The sequence below is a fragment of the Megalops cyprinoides genome, chromosome 3 (assembly GCF_013368585.1).
Source record: "Megalops cyprinoides isolate fMegCyp1 chromosome 3, fMegCyp1.pri, whole genome shotgun sequence".
Taxonomy (NCBI): domain Eukaryota; kingdom Metazoa; phylum Chordata; class Actinopteri; order Elopiformes; family Megalopidae; genus Megalops; species Megalops cyprinoides.
The window spans coordinates 48,950,665-48,970,418 of NC_050585.1; the positions used below are offsets into that span (position 1 = coordinate 48,950,665).

The 19,754-nt window shown below is 41.7% G+C and overlaps 5 protein-coding genes across 6 annotated transcripts; 4 read left to right on the forward strand and 1 right to left on the reverse strand.

Moving 5' to 3' along the window:
* The first annotated feature begins 252 nt into the window (after nt 1-252).
* On the forward strand, nt 253-3,498 carry LOC118774566 (claudin-4-like). The gene is made up of 3 exons (XM_036523917.1): nt 253-917; nt 3,205-3,211; nt 3,325-3,498. The coding sequence occupies exons 1-3, from the start codon at nt 253-255 to the stop codon at nt 3,496-3,498; spliced, it is 846 nt and encodes a 281-aa protein (XP_036379810.1).
* Nucleotides 3,499-5,284: 1,786 nt separating this feature from the next.
* LOC118774349 (claudin-4-like) lies at nt 5,285-6,720 on the forward strand. The gene has a single exon (XM_036523668.1). The coding sequence runs from the start codon at nt 5,387-5,389 to the stop codon at nt 6,017-6,019; it is 633 nt and encodes a 210-aa protein (XP_036379561.1). The 5' UTR covers nt 5,285-5,386; the 3' UTR covers nt 6,020-6,720.
* Nucleotides 6,721-8,075: 1,355 nt separating this feature from the next.
* LOC118774808 (claudin-4-like) lies at nt 8,076-9,243 on the forward strand. Its single transcript, XM_036524327.1, has one exon. It carries the CDS (start codon nt 8,165-8,167, stop codon nt 8,855-8,857), a length of 693 nt encoding a protein of 230 aa, XP_036380220.1. The 5' UTR covers nt 8,076-8,164; the 3' UTR covers nt 8,858-9,243.
* A 1,940-nt stretch (nt 9,244-11,183) lies between these two features.
* Nucleotides 11,184-11,816, forward strand: cldnj (claudin j). Its single transcript, XM_036523468.1, has one exon. It carries the CDS (start codon nt 11,184-11,186, stop codon nt 11,814-11,816), a length of 633 nt encoding a protein of 210 aa, XP_036379361.1.
* Nucleotides 11,817-13,870: 2,054 nt separating this feature from the next.
* Nucleotides 13,871-19,635, reverse strand: mettl27 (methyltransferase like 27). Of its 2 annotated transcripts, none has more exons than XM_036525201.1 (6): nt 19,420-19,635; nt 16,175-16,305; nt 15,870-15,998; nt 15,460-15,595; nt 15,071-15,163; nt 13,871-14,399 (listed from the first exon to the last, which is right to left on the reverse strand). In XM_036525201.1, exons 2-6 carry the CDS (start codon nt 16,292-16,294, stop codon nt 14,191-14,193), a joined length of 687 nt encoding a protein of 228 aa, XP_036381094.1. In that variant the 5' UTR covers nt 16,295-16,305; nt 19,420-19,635; the 3' UTR covers nt 13,871-14,190. The 2 variants fall into 2 exon arrangements, with proteins under 2 accessions (XP_036381094.1, XP_036381095.1); XM_036525202.1 differs by lacking the exon at nt 19,420-19,635 and adding an exon at nt 18,515-18,666.
* Between the last annotated feature and the right edge of the window lie 119 nt (nt 19,636-19,754).

Sequence of the window (19,754 nt, forward strand, 5' to 3'; positions counted from 1 at the left end):
TTTCAATAACTTCTCAGGTAGGGCAATTAAGTGACCTCATTGTACTGGCGGAAAGTTTGGTTTTGGGCTGGTATGCAAATTGAGACCCCCCTGGCAACTAGAGGAGGCAAGTCAGGTTGGAATTTTCATGTCACATGTAACAATGTAAATCCCACCCCCTTGAGGACTGTGTCCAGTAGTTGGTAGCACAACGCTTTGAAGTCATTCAAGAGCATCAGGAAGCGGCTGCGAGCGGTGTCTGCAACGGCTGTCATGGGGACCATCGGTACGGAAGTCGTGGGCATCATTTTATCGTTCGTCGGTTTCCTGGGCGTCGTCATCGTGTGCGGGCTCCCAATGTGGAAGGAGACAGACTACGTCGGGGCCAACGTGGTGACAGCGCAGATCGTGTGGGATGGGCTGTGGATGAACTGCGTGACGCAGAGCACGGGGCAGATGCAGTGCAGGATGCATGAATCGCTGCTCCGGCTGTCGCAGGACCTGCAGGGCGCGCGGGCCATGGTCATCATCTCCATCCTCCTGGGCTGCGTCGGCGTCACCCTCGCCTCCGTCGGGGGCAAGTGCACGCACTGCGTAGAGGATGAGTCCTCCAAGGCCAAGATGGTGGTTTTCGGAGGCGTCCTCTGCATCCTCGCCGGGGTCCTCTGTCTGATCCCTGTCTCTTGGTCGGCGGCTACCACCATTAGAGACTTCCAGAACCCCCTGGTCACCGTCACCCAGAAGAGGGAGCTGGGCGCTGCCATTTACATTGGATGGGCAACCTCTGGATTGCTGATTATTGGTGGCTCAATCCTCTGTACCTCCTGTCAAGGCAACAGGTATGATGACCCATCCTACACTGCCCAGTACTCCTCTCCGGGATCCACCATAACTGCCGCATCATACATCCCTGGCAATGCAAACCTTCCCCAAAGACCGTATACTGTAGTGGGCCATTACCCGAGCGGCCAACTTTACACAGCTGGAAGACCGTTTTCACTTGCTCAAACAGTTTAAAGACTAAGGAGTGATGATATGTCAGAGGAATGTGTTCTCAGCATTTACTGTTTTTGGTCCTGCTTTTGATGCCTTGCATGTATTTTTCCTTTGAAGTTTCAAATAAATGTATGCTTTTTGTTTACCTGCATGAGCGCTCAACTGTACACTTCATAAAATAAGAATAACCCCTGAACTAAAATAATTTACTGCCCCCTATAGAGCCCATGTATCCCTGCACCCACAGATTAGTTGAAAGCCCTGATATCTGAATGAAATACAACCCTCTAAACTTTCTGCATGAGATTAAATGCACATTTCCACTGTTTCTTGGGTAATGGCAAAGAATGCTTTTTTTCAGCTGCGGTGGAATATTGTACAACATTCTCTGCCATTACCGAGGAAAGAACAGTGGAAATTTGCATTTCTGAAGGTGACAAGTCTCCTTTTGACTTCTCTTTGGTTTTTAAAAAGTAAAATGTCTATCTTTCTAGAAAATGCTAATTGTGTTGGAAATGGTTAGTTTTATACCTTTTTATCTTAAGAGTAGAAAAAGCTTAAGTCTGAAGAGAATGCATCATCAACCCTTTGTAGTTTTATTCCAATACTCATTATTTGTGCCAGTTCATTCAAAGATGAAATTGTTTGCTGCTATTTTTCAATAATTTGAGTTAAAGTAAAACTATTGGTATGTTTCAAATGATACGCACATTGAACTGTACTGTTTTATTTCTCCATTTAATTGGTCTGATTGCTTTTTATTTCTTGAAGTCTGCGCATATAAATATTTCATTCGGTAATTTTATCATATTCATGTTTTCAGTCATGGTGTGAAGCACATGAAATGGTTAATGTTAAATTTTCTACCTTTTGTACTCTTTGAATAAACATGTTTATTTCCATCTTCACCTCTGTATTTTTATTTTGATTCTCTTCTGATTCTTCACTTAAAATCACATCTTGAGTTTTCTCCTGGAATTCTGTATGTACAATGTCTTCCCCATTAATTCAGACCCCTGACTAAATGGGAACAACACATTCTATGAAATGAATTATGCATTTTGATATTTTTCAGCCTGAAACAATTTTAAATGATACTTTGCTCAGAGCAATGCCATTAAGGTTACATTTTGTGAGCCATACACCATAGTGGAATAAACATACCTTTACCAATGTAATGACTGCAAAATGAAGTGTACTGTTGTTGGTACAGGTAGTAAAAATTAATTGTTTTAATAAAATTTGTGCCACTGTCACCAAGCAGGTAGGATTGGTCCTGAATCATTATAATGTATAAGTACTAGCAATGAAAATAAGTGATACATATGGTATTGTAGGTGACAAGTCTCCTTCCAGTCCCTTGAACAGAGGTGGCAAAGTCTTTCACAACTACATTTATTCACTTATTCTTAGGATGAATACAGTGTTTAAGGTTGCCAAATGTTAAAGAAATGACTACTTGTGTGTTTTGAAAATCAAAACACTTACCTAAGTAGTACACAGTTGTGGGTAGGGAGGATCCATCTAGATGCATTACTTACTATTTATATAGGACTGCAGCCATCTTGATCAAGACAGCTTCAACAATGTAGGAAAATGTTTTTAGGGTTGGTTGGCTTCTTATTTATGAGACTATGAGGTTAGTGGTTTGACTTGAGAAGGCCTGGTGCCTTGGTGAAAAACATTTCTTTCCAAATTATTTCCCCAGCAATAAGATATATGTTTACAATTTGTGATTGTTCATCTGAACTACAAGTTACAGCAGCAAGTTACAATGGTTACTGAGATGTGAATCCAAAGATGACATGTAAACTGATACAGAATATCACCTGAAAATCAATATGGCACATTGTGTCAGATATGGTCTAAATGGAGAAATTACCCAACTTACTGAAGCTGATTGCACTTTATAAGAGGTGTGGCAGCTGGTCAATCTAAAGTCAAGATAATGCCTTTGCTGGTTAATCTGTCCTCTGTGTCAAAAGGCAAAACTGAAATTTTTGCCCCCCCGAGAACGTATACCTGAGAGAAGCCAAGAAAGTGAGACAATCATTGCCATCAATTGGCCCTCTGTGCTGTTTCAGGCCAAGTAAGTTCCTGCTTCCTACTTATTATAACCAAGAACCAGCCTTAACAAGAGCCTCTCTATGGTGTCCGTGTGCAGAAATATGCTGGGCTTCGCCCTGTCAATCATTGGGTTTCTAGGAACTATTTTCGTGATCTTCCCAGGTGGAAGGTGAGGCTGTCATTGGTGCCAGCTTTGTGACGGAGCAGATGATCTGGGATGGGCTGTTTGAACAGAGGACAGGGAAGATGTAATGTAATGACTCTGTGCTGGCTCTACCCCAGAACCTGCCTGCCGCCAGGGCCCTGGTAGTTATTGCCATCATTGTGGCTGCCATAGGCATCCTTCTGGGCATTTTTGGCGGGAAATGCACCAACTTTATTAAAGTCTTAAAAGCCAAGGTGGTCATTGCCACCTGCATGACCTTCATTGTTTTTTTTTTTGAGCTCTCTGCCTGATCCTTGTCTGCTGGTCAACCAAAACCATTACCAGAGGACTTCTATAATTCATTGTTTAAAGACACATAGCACATAGAGCTGGAGCTTTGTCTCTACTTTAGCTGGCCAATTTCAATTCAGTACCTTTCCAGAAAATGCTGATTGCGCAGTAAAGTCAATTTTACACTTTTGTTTGTCTTGAAAATGCATATACTCGCCAAGATATATTTGCTATTTATAGTTTTGTTCATCATCATTCGGGGGTTTATTTAAAATTGAAGCTGTTTTCCATTATTTCTCAGAATTTGAGGTAGTATTAGACTTTTTTTGAAGACAACACAGATATATGTTTCAGTTTGTTTGCTTAAATGACAGGCATTTTGTTATTGCCATATTCATGTTTCTTCACTAATGCATTCCAAGTGATTTGAAGCACATAGAATGGTTTGTAAAAATAGAAAATTCAGAAATTTAAATGTTCTTTGAATAATCATATTTATTTCCATCCTCACATCTATGTTATTCTTTGGGTATAAAATCATTCCTGCTTCACTTTTTTTCCTGAAATCCTACATCTGTGTCTTCCATATTCCAAAGGCTATACTTTAATCTTAACATTGAACAGAACAGAACAAATTCAGACTGTTAAGCCATACGCCACTGTGGAATAAGCATACATTTACCCTTGTAATAACTTGAAAATTAAGTGTATTGCTATTATTACCACTAGTAGTACTACTAATAAAAGTAGAAGTTTGCACTGTTTAATACATTTTCAACAGCTTTCACCAAACATGTCAAATTGGTTATTTGATTCAGTGTAATATATTAGTTCTAGTAATGCTAAATTAGTGATACATGTCATACTGTACAAGTCTCCTTTTAGCCTGTCAAACCAAGACAGCAAAATCTATTGCAACTCTAAGATGAAAATATGCTTATTCACAGGAACAATACAATGTTTAAGGTTACCAAACCTGAAAGTAATTACTGCTCATTTAGTATTCTAAAAGAAAACAGACACTTGGCTAAGCAGTATATACTGTATTTGTATGATGACTCTTACAGATTCATTTCTTAGTGTTTTGACAGGAAAGCAGCCACCTCCATCAGAGCTTGAACTGTACAGCAAAATGTGGTTTTGGGGATTGTCTGGCTTCTTGGTAGTTAAGCCTGGTCAGTGATTTGGCTTGAGAAAGTCTGGTGCGTAGGTGAAAACACTGCTGCCCAAATTATTTCGCCAGCCATAAGAAATAACTGCTGTTTGTGTATTTGTAAGTTGTAATTGACTGGCGGAATTAGCAGTTGTTGGTGAACAAAGAAATGTTTACTGAGATATGAATCCAAAAAATGACATAGAAACTGATATATAATATCACAGAAAATGAATGTATGGCACAGAGTATGAGTATGATGTCAGAGATGGTCTAAATTACTCAAATTATTCAAAAAAGGAGGGGAATTTTATGTGAGGTGTGGCTGTTGGTCAACATGACGTTATTGATAGTCAATCTCTCCTCTGTGTCAACAGGCCATACTGGTTTCAGGTAGAGATGGTGGAGGGATCATTTGGAAAAAAAAAAAGCATTTAGCGCCTCGTCAAAGCTTTTGTTTTCTTCCGTATGTCTAATGTTTGCGGAGGATCTCCGAAACCGGTCTGGATTTTTATCTCGCACTCAACATACAGACAGAAAGAAGAATCAAGTTGGACTGCAATTTTCTGCCACAGTCTAGTTTCACCCCACAGTAGGAGGAAGAAAACTCCTCCCCTTGAGAGCCTATATCTAAGAGAAGCCAAGGAAGTGAGACCATCATTGTCATCAATCGGCTGTTTGCGCTATTTCGGGCCCAGTAAGTTCCAGCGTCCTACTTATTTTTGTCAAGAACCAGCCGCAGCGAGACCCTCACAATGGTGTCCATGGGCAGACAGATCCTGGGCTTTGCCCTGGCGATCATCGGGTTTCTGGGAACCATCATCGTCTGCGCCCTTCCCATGTGGAAGGTGACAGCTTTCATTGGCGCCAACATCGTGACAGCGCAGATCATCTGGGAGGGCCTGTGGATGAACTGCGTGATGCAGAGCACGGGGCAGATGCAGTGTAAGATCTACGACTCCCTCCTGGCCCTGCCCCAGGACCTGCAGGCGGCCAGGGCCCTGGTGGTCATCGCCATCATCGTGGCTGTCTTCGGTATCCTCCTCGGCATCGTCGGAGGGAAGTGCACCAACTTCGTTGAAGACGAAGTCTCGAAGGCCAAGGTGGCCATCGCCGCCGGCGTCACTTTCATCGTGGCTGGAATTCTCACCCTGATCCCCGTCTGCTGGTCGGCCAACACCATCATCAGGGACTTCTACAACCCTCTGCTGGTTGAGGCGCAGCGCAGAGAGCTGGGGGCCTCTCTCTACATCGGCTGGGGCACCGCCGCCCTCCTGATCCTCGGCGGCGGGCTTCTCTGCAGCTCCTGTCCTCCCAGAGACGAGGACAATTACAATGCAAAGTATACTCCGGCAAGATCCGTGGCAACTAGCAAAGCTTATGTATGAGACTGCATGTGCGCGCTGAGGAAGCGCTTTAGACAGCTTCTGTCTGCTTTAGACGACGCACGTCCGCAGCCAACTTGTTCATTTGCTATTTCTACATAAAACAAAGATACCAAGAGAGATCTTGCGGTTACATCCTGCTGTAATATTTGCCCTAAATTTTATGAGCTAGCTCACAAAATGTTTGTATTGCATCGAAGTGTTGGTTTTGTTGGCTGTCTAATGTGGAAAACACAGAACTTTTCACAGAGCTATGTAAAGTGGATGATGTGCAAGCACTCTGAATTCTATAAATGTTAAATATCTCAACTGTCTTACAGTGCAGTAAAAGAGATAATTCTTGAGTCCAGTTCAGTTAAACTTCTCAGACTTATGAAATCAGAAATCCGCTGGTGTGAACAATGTGTGTAAATTATTCAGCAAAATGTTATAAACAGGCAGGTGGAAGGCTGATGGTGGCAGATGTGCAGAAAAAGGCATAGAAAATGAAAAATATACTGAGTAATTGCAATTATTTTCTTAAAAGGATATGAGCTATCATGTGCCTACTATGACATTATAACAGTATTTTTCCTTTTCTGTGCAAAGAATGTGTAATTTGTAACATGTATGCCTGTTTTCATTTTATATTGGAATATACAGATATACTTTGATACATGTTTAAATTTTATTTGTATTGAAAATATAATTATATAACAAACCATGTAATTATATAATCACATTGTACATTCATATCAAATTTCAGTGTTTCAGCTTATACTGAGTACAGTTCAATTGAATTTTTATTTGACAATCAGGTATGAATAGAAATAAAAAAAAAAATTCAGAACAATATTTGATGTCTTGGGTGTAATTATTTTTGAAGAAACTTGGTCTGACACATGCGAAAGAATGTAGGTAAGCTGTTATTTGGTAGGAATATTCCACTAGTTTAACCCACTGGATCTTTGAGCTAGGAAACTAAATTGGACTATGTGTAGAACATGAGTATTCACACCAGAAATATTATCTTAACTGCCTATTTCCCCAAATTTCATGCTAATTATGGCTTAAACACTGTATAAAGCACAACCATTTTTATTTCGTATGTTTAAATATAAGTAGTTTCTCTGGGTGTGTTGCACTGGTCAAACAGCTCAGGGGGTATTTGTTGCTTGTTGAGAATCTGAACAAACTGGTTGAGTGACAAAGACACTCTCTGTTGACCTCATTCACAGACAATGCAACCTGCAAATGTGTGGTAACTACCTTCGGAGTCAAGGAGGAGAATACCTTTCCTCTGTGTACATTCAGATTGATCTCCATTGTGCAGCTTGTCAATGTAATACCCATGGAAGGGAGACTGAATTGAATTTGGATTATTTAGTTTATTTCCTGGTGCGTGCAGGGCTCTCAAATCTCAAAAGTCAGAAACCAAGTGTTGCCACATTTGTACTGCTGCCCAGCTTATAAATAGTGGGTGGGGGTTAGGACCGTAGCGTTTTCAGCATTATAAGTGACAGACGGTATTTTCCTTTAAGTCTGAAGGTTCATGTACAATGCAAATTTTTCTGCAGATCCCTTACCCAAACCACTAGACCCAAACTACACAGATGTTACAGATCTGAATTAAAACAAATTGGATGTAATCTAGGATACAGGGTCTGAGAGGTCAAACAAATATGTTCTTCAAAGAATTCTATCACAGAGAATGGTAAACAAGCAGCAATAAATTAAAGAAATGCTGTAAGTAGTATGATGTCACATGTACAATTGAAAGGTAAGACCAAAATGCATTGCAAGTGCATTGAATTCCACATCACATGTATGTTCTCTTCAGTGTCCTGAAGCAGAAAGCTTTTCTGATGGATGTTGTGGACAGCCTTTGCAAACCCCCACCCCCTACTCTTCCACCCCCCTCCGCCCTACTGCCTTTGTTCTGAGAAAGAGAGAATCCTGCCGATCAGGTACTGAGGCAAGCAAGTTTCTGGTAGCTGCAGGAGCACACACCTCCTCTCTTCAAAAAGGCATATATAACACCCTGCTGTCTCCACCCCCAGTGAATACACTGCATGCAAAGTGCAACCAAAGAGGAAGTAAAACTCTCAGTCACTCAGCTGGTCACGGCAGGAGAAAGCTGGAGAGAACGAGAGGGAAGCAGGTTTCAAAATGCCATCAATGGGGATGCAGATGCTCGCCAGCGCGTTGGCGGTGCTGGGGTGGGTGGGGGTGATCGCGACCTGCGGCCTGCCCATGTGGAGGGTGACGGCCTTCATCGGCAACAACATCGTGACGTCTCAGACCATCTGGGAAGGCATCTGGATGAGCTGCGTGGTGCAGAGTACGGGGCAGATGCAGTGCAAGGCATACGACTCCATGCTGGCACTCAGCTCCGACCTGCAGGCGGCCCGGGCTCTCACCGCCCTCGCCATCATGATGGGCCTCGTAGGCCTCCTCATGGTCTTCGCCGGGGGCAAGTGCACCAGTTTCATCACCGGCAATGCCAAGAAAGCCAGGATAACCATCGCCGCCGGGGCCGTCCTCATCGCCACTGGGGTCCTCTGTCTGATCCCCGTCTCCTGGACAGCCAGCTCCATCGTCAGGAACTTCTATAACCCCCAGATGACCGACGCCCAGCGGAGAGAGATGGGGGCCTCCCTGTACTTAGGCTGGGGCGCCTCGATCCTGCTCATCCTGGGCGGGGGGCTTCTCTGCAGCTCCTGTCCCCACAAAGAGGAAGAAAAGAGCCCCTCCGTGAAGTACCTCATTGTGAGGTCATCAAGACCGACCAGCCAAGCAAGCTCTCAGCGGAGCGCGGCACCCCCTGCAAGCTCTCCCACCCCAACAAAGACATACCTGTGAAGCATCACAAGGCACACAGGGACACCCATGAGTACATTCATTTGATCTTCTTACATTTCCTTTTTCTGCGGGAATGAAGGATATACAGGAAAAAATGCACTTTGAAAGTGAATATGCACATAGCCATGTATTGTGTATGACAACATTAAATGTGTACATACTTAGTGTTCGAGTGAAGTGTGCAAGGTGTTTGTGAAAGAAAGAGGGATGTAGAGTGTTTGTTATATATTGTATTTGCTGAAGCCGCCTGTGAGGAATACACATCAAATAAGTGTAGTGCTGTGAAGTATTTCTGATCATGAAGTAGATATGTTTTTCTGTTGTGTTTCCTTTTCATGTGATAAGCAGTTAACAAACACTTTAGGTATATTTACACAAATTCTTCAATGCTATGCACTAGAAATCTTTATGTGTTTTACATATTGTTTGTCAGTTTTGTTATATATATATATATAAATATAAATGTGTGTGTGTGTGCCTGTGTCTGTGTGTGTTCATATATAAAAGAGAAGTAAAAGAGAAATAAAAGGGAATATCACATTCAAATCTGTTCCATGGATTTTTTTGTGTGTAGGTTTTGAAGAAAATAAAAATCCCTATTTAATGGTTTTGCTTCACCTTGTAATAGTGCTCATGTTTAAGGAAACAGCCCTGAAGTGTAAACAGGTCAGAAAAACCAGTTGGTCAGGCAATGGTTTCATAGAAACGCGGTACATTCTGTGCGGACATCGCATGTTTACAAATAGTTCAAGTGAAATTTGTCACCCATGACACACTGGTTCGATGTCGGATTGCCTTTACATTATAACTGACTACTGGATGTATTTAAATGGAAACTTCAGGAGTATTAAGATAACTTAATACTCTAGCAGACTTGTTGCCTGCATTTGCATATTGTCTCATGCAAATATCAGCAAGACAGTGACGATGTGTTTTACTACATGGTTGCAAGGTCAAAATTTTGACAGAGAATGTAAAAATAATTTATCGGCACAGCATAAACATAATGTATTTCATTACCAGTGAACAGTGAATAAATGATGTAATGTAAAAGCAGTGTGTTAAAATTAGGCAAGAGGGACATATGAACTACATAAAATATTATTAATCTACAGGTATCTGTTTTAAATCCATCCATTTTAAATCCATTTTAAACCCCATTAAAAAGACTCTTAGATTTTACTTTTACAGTTTTAGTATGTTAAGTATCTGATTTATACGTTGGTTCATTTTTTGTCTCTTGGCCTCTACTTACACCTAAGGTGAACCTCATTCAGAGCCCTAATCCATCCAAAGGACATTGAATGAAATGGCACTGAAATAGCATCTGGATTAGCAGGTTCTTTGTTCCCTACAGAAGAGGAAAAGTATTTTGTTTCACCTATTTCAAGAATATTGAATGTTAACTGTAATGTCATGTTCCCATGTCAGCAGCTCTTAGTATCTGGGTATACTGGGCGTGGCCCAAACTGCACAGGTTCTCATGGTGGAAATATAAAACCTATGTTTCTGAGGTGAAATGATTTGAAAATCTCCAACAGGGTCTCTTTTCTACCATGATTTCATCGTTTGTAAAGGAACTGAACTCTGAATCTGAGGGTCATGACTTTAAATTGAAGGGGGAAAATTGCCTTGGTGCTCAAGTCATAGATATGTTTTGTAAAAAAATGTAAACAATATTTGCATTCACCTTGGGTATGTGCATGATGTGAAAATACCATAATACTGATACCTTGCCATAATTTTGACAAAATCACATGATTAGTTAATGGTTCATTATGAAAACATTGTGATATCACTCATATTCCCATGAATATGAACTTCTTGAACAGTATTAATATACATTTTTAAGACAATGTTGACAAAATACTCTATTAAGTACCACATGAAAAACAAGGAGTACTAGATAATGTTGGCAGAACATCTTCCTTACAAGAGCAAACAACCAAATCCTGCTTGTTGATCCCTGGGGTATACTGCCATCCAGTGGTGAAACCTGTTGGTGCACTAGTGTGAAACCTTACTCCAGTAAATCCACTCTTATAAGGGTTCTGCATCATAAATAATGAGCTAAGAGACATTTGCACGTATGTTAAAATGCTCTTAACAATTAATGGCTTAAGTTGGAACAGGAAATCAAAGTGGTTATAAAGGGGACTATCACAGTTAACTGTTTAACACAGAGCACCTTTGACTATTCGCATTAATTAATCATACCACACCCTCATGTCCAGAGACTAGGATGGTAACCACTACTCAGAATACTATCTTAATATGACTTATTTCTCTGTTTCCTTCATGTCAGATCCCCCCAGCAGCAGCAGCCATGGCTCTCCAAGTGCTGGGCATTACCATGTCCATGATTGGGCTAGTGGGCAACATACTGATATGTGCCTTGCCCATGTGGAGGGTGACGGCCTTCATAGGGACCAACATCGTGGTGGCACAGGTCTTCTGGCAGGGCCTGTGGATGAACTGCGTGTACGAGAGCACGGGGCAGATGCAGTGCAAGATCTACGACGCCCTGCTGGACCTGTCCCCTGATCTGCAGGCGGCCAGGGGCCTGGTGGTCATCACCATTGTGCTGGCCTGCCTCGGCTTTCTCATATTCCTTGTGGGCGCCCAGTGCACCAACTGCCTGGACAACCCTCGGGTCAAGGCTCGCGTGGTGCTGGCCTCCGGGATCACCTTCATGCTCTCGGGCGTCACCACCTTGGTGCCCGTCTCCTGGACGGCCAGCTCCATCATCCAGGACTTCTACAACCCCCTGGTCCCCGAGGCTCTGAAGAGAGAGCTCGGAGCGGCGCTGTACGTGGGCTGGGTGACCGCGGGCTTCCTGCTCTTCGGAGGGGCGGTCCTTTGCACGACCTGCCCACCTGAGAAGGTTAACCACCCCACCAGGTACACGCTGGCGAAGACCCCCACCCACAGCAGCTATGCGATAAAGAACTACGTGTGAAAGACAGACACCTCCGGGAGGATCCCAGCTCTTGGGATTAACTGCGGCATCATAGATACATAATCACAGTGCTTGAGTGTTCTACCTCATTTAAGTAAAGCTAGCCTAACCAAAATGGCATCCTAATTGAGCCCAAAAAAAACCCATAAATGCTGTCCCAGTGCTCAGATGCCTGGAGGACACACTAGCAAGAATGGTAGTGTCGCTCACTGAGTTAGATGCTCCCCCCAAAATACAAACAGTATCGTCACATTACAGCTAAGAGCTGAAAAACAAAAAAAATGAGGGGATTCACTGTCGCCCGCTCTGCCTACTCTTTTCAGAATGTATTACTCCTTACAAAGGAAAATCTGATCCAAAACATCTTTGAACAATTCAACAAGACTTTGTTACCTTGTAGCTAGTTACTCATTTTAGTTGTGTTCGCTGAAAATTATAAATGCATTAAACACAACAATTTGATTAGATCCATTATGCTATGGCTGCCCAGTGTTTTAATTGAACCATTGTCACTCTATTTCTATGGTACCAACATTTTATTTTTGCTAAATACTGTTACTGGAAGACATATTTTTGTATATTTACATGTATATTTTGCTCTTTGTACTAGCCACTGTTTCCATTTCTACATGAAGGGGAAAAATATATAAAAAGATACAGAAGGAGTAAACACTGTTAACATGATTATTATATTTTACTGTTATTAATCTGATCTTACCTGAATGCTGACATTCTCTATGTATATGAGATGCTAATTACACTGCCTCATTGATTTGAAAATGGCCAACGCTAATAAAGAATTGAAAAGAAACTAAGTTGATTTATTGTATGGAGCAATCAATCAAAATTGCACATTTCCACAATTCAGAGGCAAAAATAAACTGCTAAAACAGGGGATCTGGAAAAAGCAAAGTGTAGAAAAAGAAATGATTTGTTGTGCGTTAAATCTGATGAAAGGCAGACAGGGCTGCACTCTTGAATGAACAGCATAGTCCCAAAGTGCAACAGATAACAAGCTGAAATATACTTGATGGTATTCCAACTCCTGTGGAATTTAATTTGAAAAGGATTCTTTTACACAGGTGGGTGGGGTGGTACAACAGCTCAGCTCAGCTCAACACAAAAACATCTACACAGGGCAAATAAGGAACACTGGGATGTTTCGGATAACTGTTTGAAGAAGAATAGCAATACGCATGTAGATGTGGAGAAAATATTAGATAGAGGTTGGCATTAAGTACGTGTAATGAAGAAGTGGTGTAATGGTAAGGAGCAGGGTGTAATGCAGTAGTGTGGTGTAATGCTGAGGAGCAGGGTGTAATGCAGTAGTGTGGTGTAATGCTGAGGAGCAGGGTGTAATGCAGTAGTGTGGTGTAATGCAGTAGTGTGGTGTAATGCTGAGGAGCAGGGTGTAATGCAGTAGTGTGGTGTAATGGTGAGGAGCAGGGTGTAATGCAGTAGTGTGGTGTAATGCAGTAGTGTGGTGTAATGGTAAGGAGCAGGGTGTAATGCAGTAGTGTGGTGTAATGCAGTAGTGTGGTGTAATGCTGAGGAGCAGGGTGTAATGCAGTAGTGTGGTGTAATGATAAGGAGTAGGGTGTAATGCAGTAGTGTGGTGTAATGGTGAGGAGCAGGGTGTAATGCAGTAGTGTGGTGTAATGCTGAGGAGCAGGGTGTAATGCAGTAGTGTGGTGTAATGCAGTAGTGTGGTGTAATGATAAGGAGTAGGGTGTAATGCAGTAGTGTGGTGTAATGGTGAGGAGCAGGGTGTAATGCAGTAGTGTGGTGTAATGCTGAGGAGCAGGGTGTAATACAGTAGTGTGGTGTAATGGTGAATAGAAGGGCATAACACAGCAGTGGTGTGACGATGGGGATCTGGGCATAATGCAGCAGTAGGGTATACTTAACCCAAATTGTCTCAGTAAATATGCAGTTACATAAATGGGCAAAGATGCAAAGGAACTGTAAACTATGCAAGTTGCTCTGGATAAGTCTGTCTGCTGCTGATAGTGTGTGACAGTAGATACATAAAAATGCTTTTCATACATTTTAGATACATTTTTATTCATAAATTGATTGATGTCACAAGAAATTAGAACAATCCCTGACCTTGTAAGTTTTCATTTTGTGTTAAAATTGATTGATTGATTGATAGAAATCATTGGACTCAATACGAACACCTCTGGAAAAATTCACCACATAGTGGTAGTACATGCTCAGACACAGAATTAAACACGATAAGAAATATACTGCTCACATTTGCTAATCATGGGTCCTATTTTACCACATAAATGAGTACGTACTCCATAGTTATTATACCTTCAATTTAATTTATACATTTTTTATCAGCATATATTTTTCAGATGGGCCTCTGTCATTGTGCTGACTTTCTGTACACGTAAACTACTCCGGGTATGTACCCAGACTCACACTCTGACACGGCCTTCTCCCAGTCTTCTACCTCCATGACCGAAACACGTGTCCAGAGTCCATCCTGTTCCATCTCACTCAGAGTCTGCTCGAGCTCATCTTTGAATTCCCTGTTGTCTGCGTTACCCCTGGTTGTCATGCACACGTAGCCTCCTGCAGAAGACATTTTGGTGCATTGTCTCTCCCCTTCACTGTACTGAACTGACAACAAATACATACAGTACCTGAGACCCTCCCCATTCGCAGGCAACACATTCCAGAGATTCGTATGAATGAGGACTGTCTGTGAATACTTTACAGCAGCGTTCCCCAAACCTCTCCTGGAGTACCCCTTGTCCTGCACATTTTAGATCTCTCCCTGCTCCAAAACAGCTGATTTAACTGATTTAAAATTTAAATTAGTTTGTTATTAAGCAGCTTCAGGAGTTCATAATGAGTTGATCATTTGAATCAGCTGTGTTGGAGCAGGGAGAGATCTAAAACATGCAGGACAAAGGGGTCCTCCAGGAGAGGTTTGGAAAACGCTGCTGTACAGTATCAATAACAATGACTTACCCACAAAGAGGGATTTCTTCATCTGACACACCAAAAACACATTCAATGTATTGAAAAAAATGCTACTAAAAGTGACTCATATGCACATTTCAATGCACTAAACACATGATACGGAAAATAAATGTAAGGCCACTGGTGCTGGGACTGTGTTCTGTGGCCTGGCAGCAAAGAAGGATGGAAGGGAATAAAGAGTGCTGAGCTATCAAATTCGTAAATGGTGAGGGTCTCCTGTACATTCAGTGTGGATGGAACACTCTGGGAATACCCACCAGGCTTTGCGGCCTCCCACAGTTCTCTAACGATGGTAACCGGCACCTGACCAACACTTAGAGCCCCAACAATGATGACGACATCATATGTTCCTGCAGGAAAAACAAAGAAGTGAAGAAGAAAAACAAAAAAAAAATTGAGAGCAATGCTGTTCGTATACCACACGGGACCATAATTTGTGGTTGCAACAGCTGGTTTCACAAAGAGAAAAAAAAACACACAATACCAAAAACCGACTAAAACATGTTAACGCAAGCAGATTAATTGTGGCAGTGATGATACCTGATGGTATCCCGGCATGATCAGAGCTATGGCATAAATTTTAACAAGCATTTCTGCTGTTGGTTAAAGGGCACAATGGAACAATGATGCAAAGATTTTAAGATACCAGACTGGACAGGCAGTGCTGTCACTCCCAGCATGCTCTGCTTCAGCTCCTGATAAAGTCCTTTGCTCTGAGCCACTTCAAGCATGGCATTGCTGCCATCCACTCCTACAAAATGCCGGAATCCCTTTTTATGCAGCTACAGATGAAATATGAAAAAGAACAAATATTGGAGAAACGTGTTTTTCATCATGCATCATGCTAAAATTGAAGAATCACCTCACGATGGCTTGTAGAACACAAAAACCATTGATCAGAAAACATGCATGTTTTCCACCCCTTACATGATACAGTGGATGCCATGAATGAGTTCCTACTGTTTTTAAATGTAGCTTTGGCAAATAATATTGTAAATTAATTCCCAAACTACTGTAGATTACCCTGGTGTGAAGAGGGAAAATGGCAGTATTTACCCATGTGGCTACCAGGCCTGTGCCACAGGCCACATCCAGTACCAACGCATCCTCTCTGTTCCCCTGGAAAGATGTGGACAGGCACTCTGCAGCTAGGGCTGGAGCCCTATAATCCAGTAATGCTACGTCCTGTACAAAATGGCGTTTGACACTGAGAATGCGTATCAACTCTTCACAGAAAGTGAGTTTTTCTGTCGTTACAAAATGTCATTAAATATACTGTAAATGTTTCAATGTGGTCTTCTGTGGAACTGGACGGCTATATGGAGAGCACAAGTTAATATCACCGACCACTGATTCATTACCTGCTCATAGATGTCAGCCCAGTTATTGTAGAAATTAATTTTATCTTCAGCACCTGTATTTTTGTGGGCGGAGAGTATGACATTTTTAACATCTGAAAACGTCCTGGTGGTATCTCCCATTCTTGCTTCTCCTAACAACAGAAATATTAAAATACTGACAATGTAATTATTAAGTTTTATATGGTATAAATTAGACAACTATCTGGCGATCTAATCAAATTGAATCTGTTATCTGAAGCAATTAAACTGCTGATATGATTCAAAATAGGTCACATACATTTATAAGTTGATTTCAGATAGGGACAGGGAGGAGAGAATATGGAATCTGAGCCAGGACTGCTAACTCCTTGGATCAGAAAGTGATCACACTGGCCTTTAAAAGTCCCTTTCTATAGATGGCACGACACTGAGGAATATTTTGCTCATTCTACACATTTCCAGGAGTGCTGGGGTCAATTTAATTTCAAATAGTTAAAATCAAGAACTGAATTTAAGTTTAACTCATTAAATGAAAAATATTCATAGGAAACAAAGACTTTCATTTAATTCCCTGACTTGATCTATGAACTATGACTCCCAGCATGTCTAGATACTCCAATCTGAGTTTGTTTTTTTTTTCAAATTTAGAAAAGACATTAATATCTAGCAACTGTGCATAAATTTAACAGGCAAAACTGTATATAAGAGGAGAAAGAGAAATGCCTGGGAAAAGTGTTGTGACTCAGTATACACATCAATGTTTTATGAGCTCCACATTGTCTTCAACAATAAATGTCAATGGAAGTTATGGCAGAATGCAACACTGACTTGCTTTTTTCAGCAAGTATTTTACTGCCCATCTAGCTGACACACTCCTAGCTAAGTAACTATGGCTACCTATATAACGATATTTATGAGCCACTACCCCCATTATGTGCCTAGGCAGATAAAATCACTTCTAACAACATTCATCTTTATTCTTTATTCACAGTGTATAGGCTGAAGACACATTATTGCATCACAAAGGCACTGCTGTGTCTATGAAACCCAAATGACTTCAACAGAAGACAAGTACAAGAGAGTTAAATGCATTGTCCTTATCTCTGCTATTCAGACCAAACAAATGCACCTCCCACCACTGTGAAAATGAAAGGCTAATACATTGAGTGGACCACACAGGACTGTGTTTGGGTTTGCCCTTGCACCTTTCAAAGCACGAAACAACTGCCAAAAATGTCATGTTTTGTCATTTTTATTATTGGAAAGGTTCAATGCTTAAATACCGTGTATACAGAAAAGAGCTATGGTTGGAGGATTTGATCCCACCCGTGTGTCCTGGACACTCCAAAAGGCACTTTGGACAGGCCTATCCGGGACCATGGAGCTGCTCACTCCAGAGACACAGCTAGCCAAGTATACGTAGCTACTGACCCCTGCTGCCTCACTGCTAGTTCAAACACCTGCCGGTGGTGAAGAGTACCAGTACTCTCCAGCCAGCCAGGTTAGACTCCTGATTCCCTGTTCTGTGTGTAAGACACATATTAAACAACTCGCACAATTAAATTTAATTTCAAAATTAAATTCACAATTCAAAACATTTTCCTTTCTACACTGGCGCTTCAGTGCCACAGGACGAATAATGAAAAGGAATTCTGTGTTCTCAGAAAGGATTCCATTATATTCCTCTTATCTCAGACAATGAGGAAGATGGTCTATTTTTCCATTGCTTACATTGCACGTCGAAGTAGTTAATTTCTGAATTAGGAAATGAGTTATACTCTTCTCATCTCTGACATACTTGCTAGCAAGTGTTATGCTTCCTTCCTATCACCAGCACTTGATATATTACTCTTATCTGCAACACTAACAAAGATGGCATCTACTCTAATTTACAGCACCAAAGGAGAAGACTGTACTTATTTTATGCTAAAGGATATAGGTATGGGAGCTACAAATTAAAGGATATGACTTCAGGACGTCAAGACCGAAGACCAATGCAGCCATGGGGGAGAAAGAAAAATATTTTGAATTGTGAAAGCGAGTTGTTTAGTAGGCCTATGTGTCTTAGACATAGAGCCATTTGCATTGTGTTGTACTTTACATGCGGGTTACACGACAGCCAATAGGCACAGAAAGTGGACTCAAAGCTAGGGTCAGAAATACACTTGAAACACAGCGCAGCAGTGAATAATAGTAGGCCTAAACAATATGACGAATATACACAATAGGCTAAAGAGATGAATGAGTCTGACACACGAGTTACAGACACCCGTTGAGGTACCACACGGCTGTCCCAAAAGCACCCTATACAACTGACAGGTGGCAGACATTTTCCAAAGAGGTAAATCAGAACAACTTTACCCAAGAGCCTCGGGAAAAGGCAGGTCGAGTGTGACACGTGACTCTGTCAATGTTTTACAGAAGTTATTTTACGGTGTTGATAAAAGGACTGTACCCCTATGTTTGAGAAAATATTCTTAGGAGTAGAGCAAAGCCCACGAACGTCCATTATATTTACGGTTTCTCAACTTCCGGTTATGGTGGGTGCAGACAGTTAACGTCAATCTCTAGACGGACCGCCCACATAAAATTAAAAGGTCCTCACCGATAACCTCTGACGCCTTGGACAACATGTCTCTAATGCATTGTACTCTGAAGCTTACACACAAGGATGGGTAAACTTAACTCTCGCACGCTGTAGAAATAGATCTGCAACCCAACTGAATTCTACTCACGAACGGGCTCGTATAATGCCCCCCTTTTGGCCACATCAGCATGATCACTATCCATTTATCTTAACAGCGAGCCTGTAAAATCCATCAGTCCGAATTATGGGTGACACACACCTAGCTAGCAAGTAACTCATTTGCACTCTTACAAAAATAGCAAAACTGAAAAAAATGTTGTATAGACGTAGCCTTCCTCCTATTGGATCACGGATCCAGACGATGCACATGGATGAAAGCTGTGTTCCATACAACATAAAAATCGATGTCCAAAACCGTGGTACTAACAATCTACTTAGAGACCGAATCTTCCTAGTTAGCTCGCTGGTTGGTTAGTGCAAGCTGGACAAAGGCATGATACCGGTTACCGACTATAACCAGCTAGCAAGCCACTCCACATTAGGTAGCCAGCTTGCTGTACTGGACGGTTCACCAATGCCGTTTTCAAAACCGCCGTGCATGAAGACAAGGCATTAAATACCACCGTTACATGTAATTACTTTCATCTAGGTTCTGATTAAATACTTTTAACTTACTAACCTTTTCTCAGAGAGGGAAATGGCCCAGCGTTTTAGAGTAAGAAGCTAACTTCAACCTCGTCTAGCTACCGTCACTCATGTCCCGTGCGGCCAAGTTATGGAAAATGCATGTTCTGCGCAGACGAGAATGTTTGTTCACGAGTGTTGATGTTAAGAGCAAACGTGCGCAGATCCGATTGTGACTGTAGATCTCCACAGCCTGTGCGCTAAACTGATCCCTGTCTTTCAGTGTAGCTAACAACTGTAGCACAGCCAGTAACGTAAAACCAGCTGTCCAGTGTCTCATCTGCGCAGACCCTCTGATTTCGTATCCAGTGGGATGGGTTAACGCTGTTT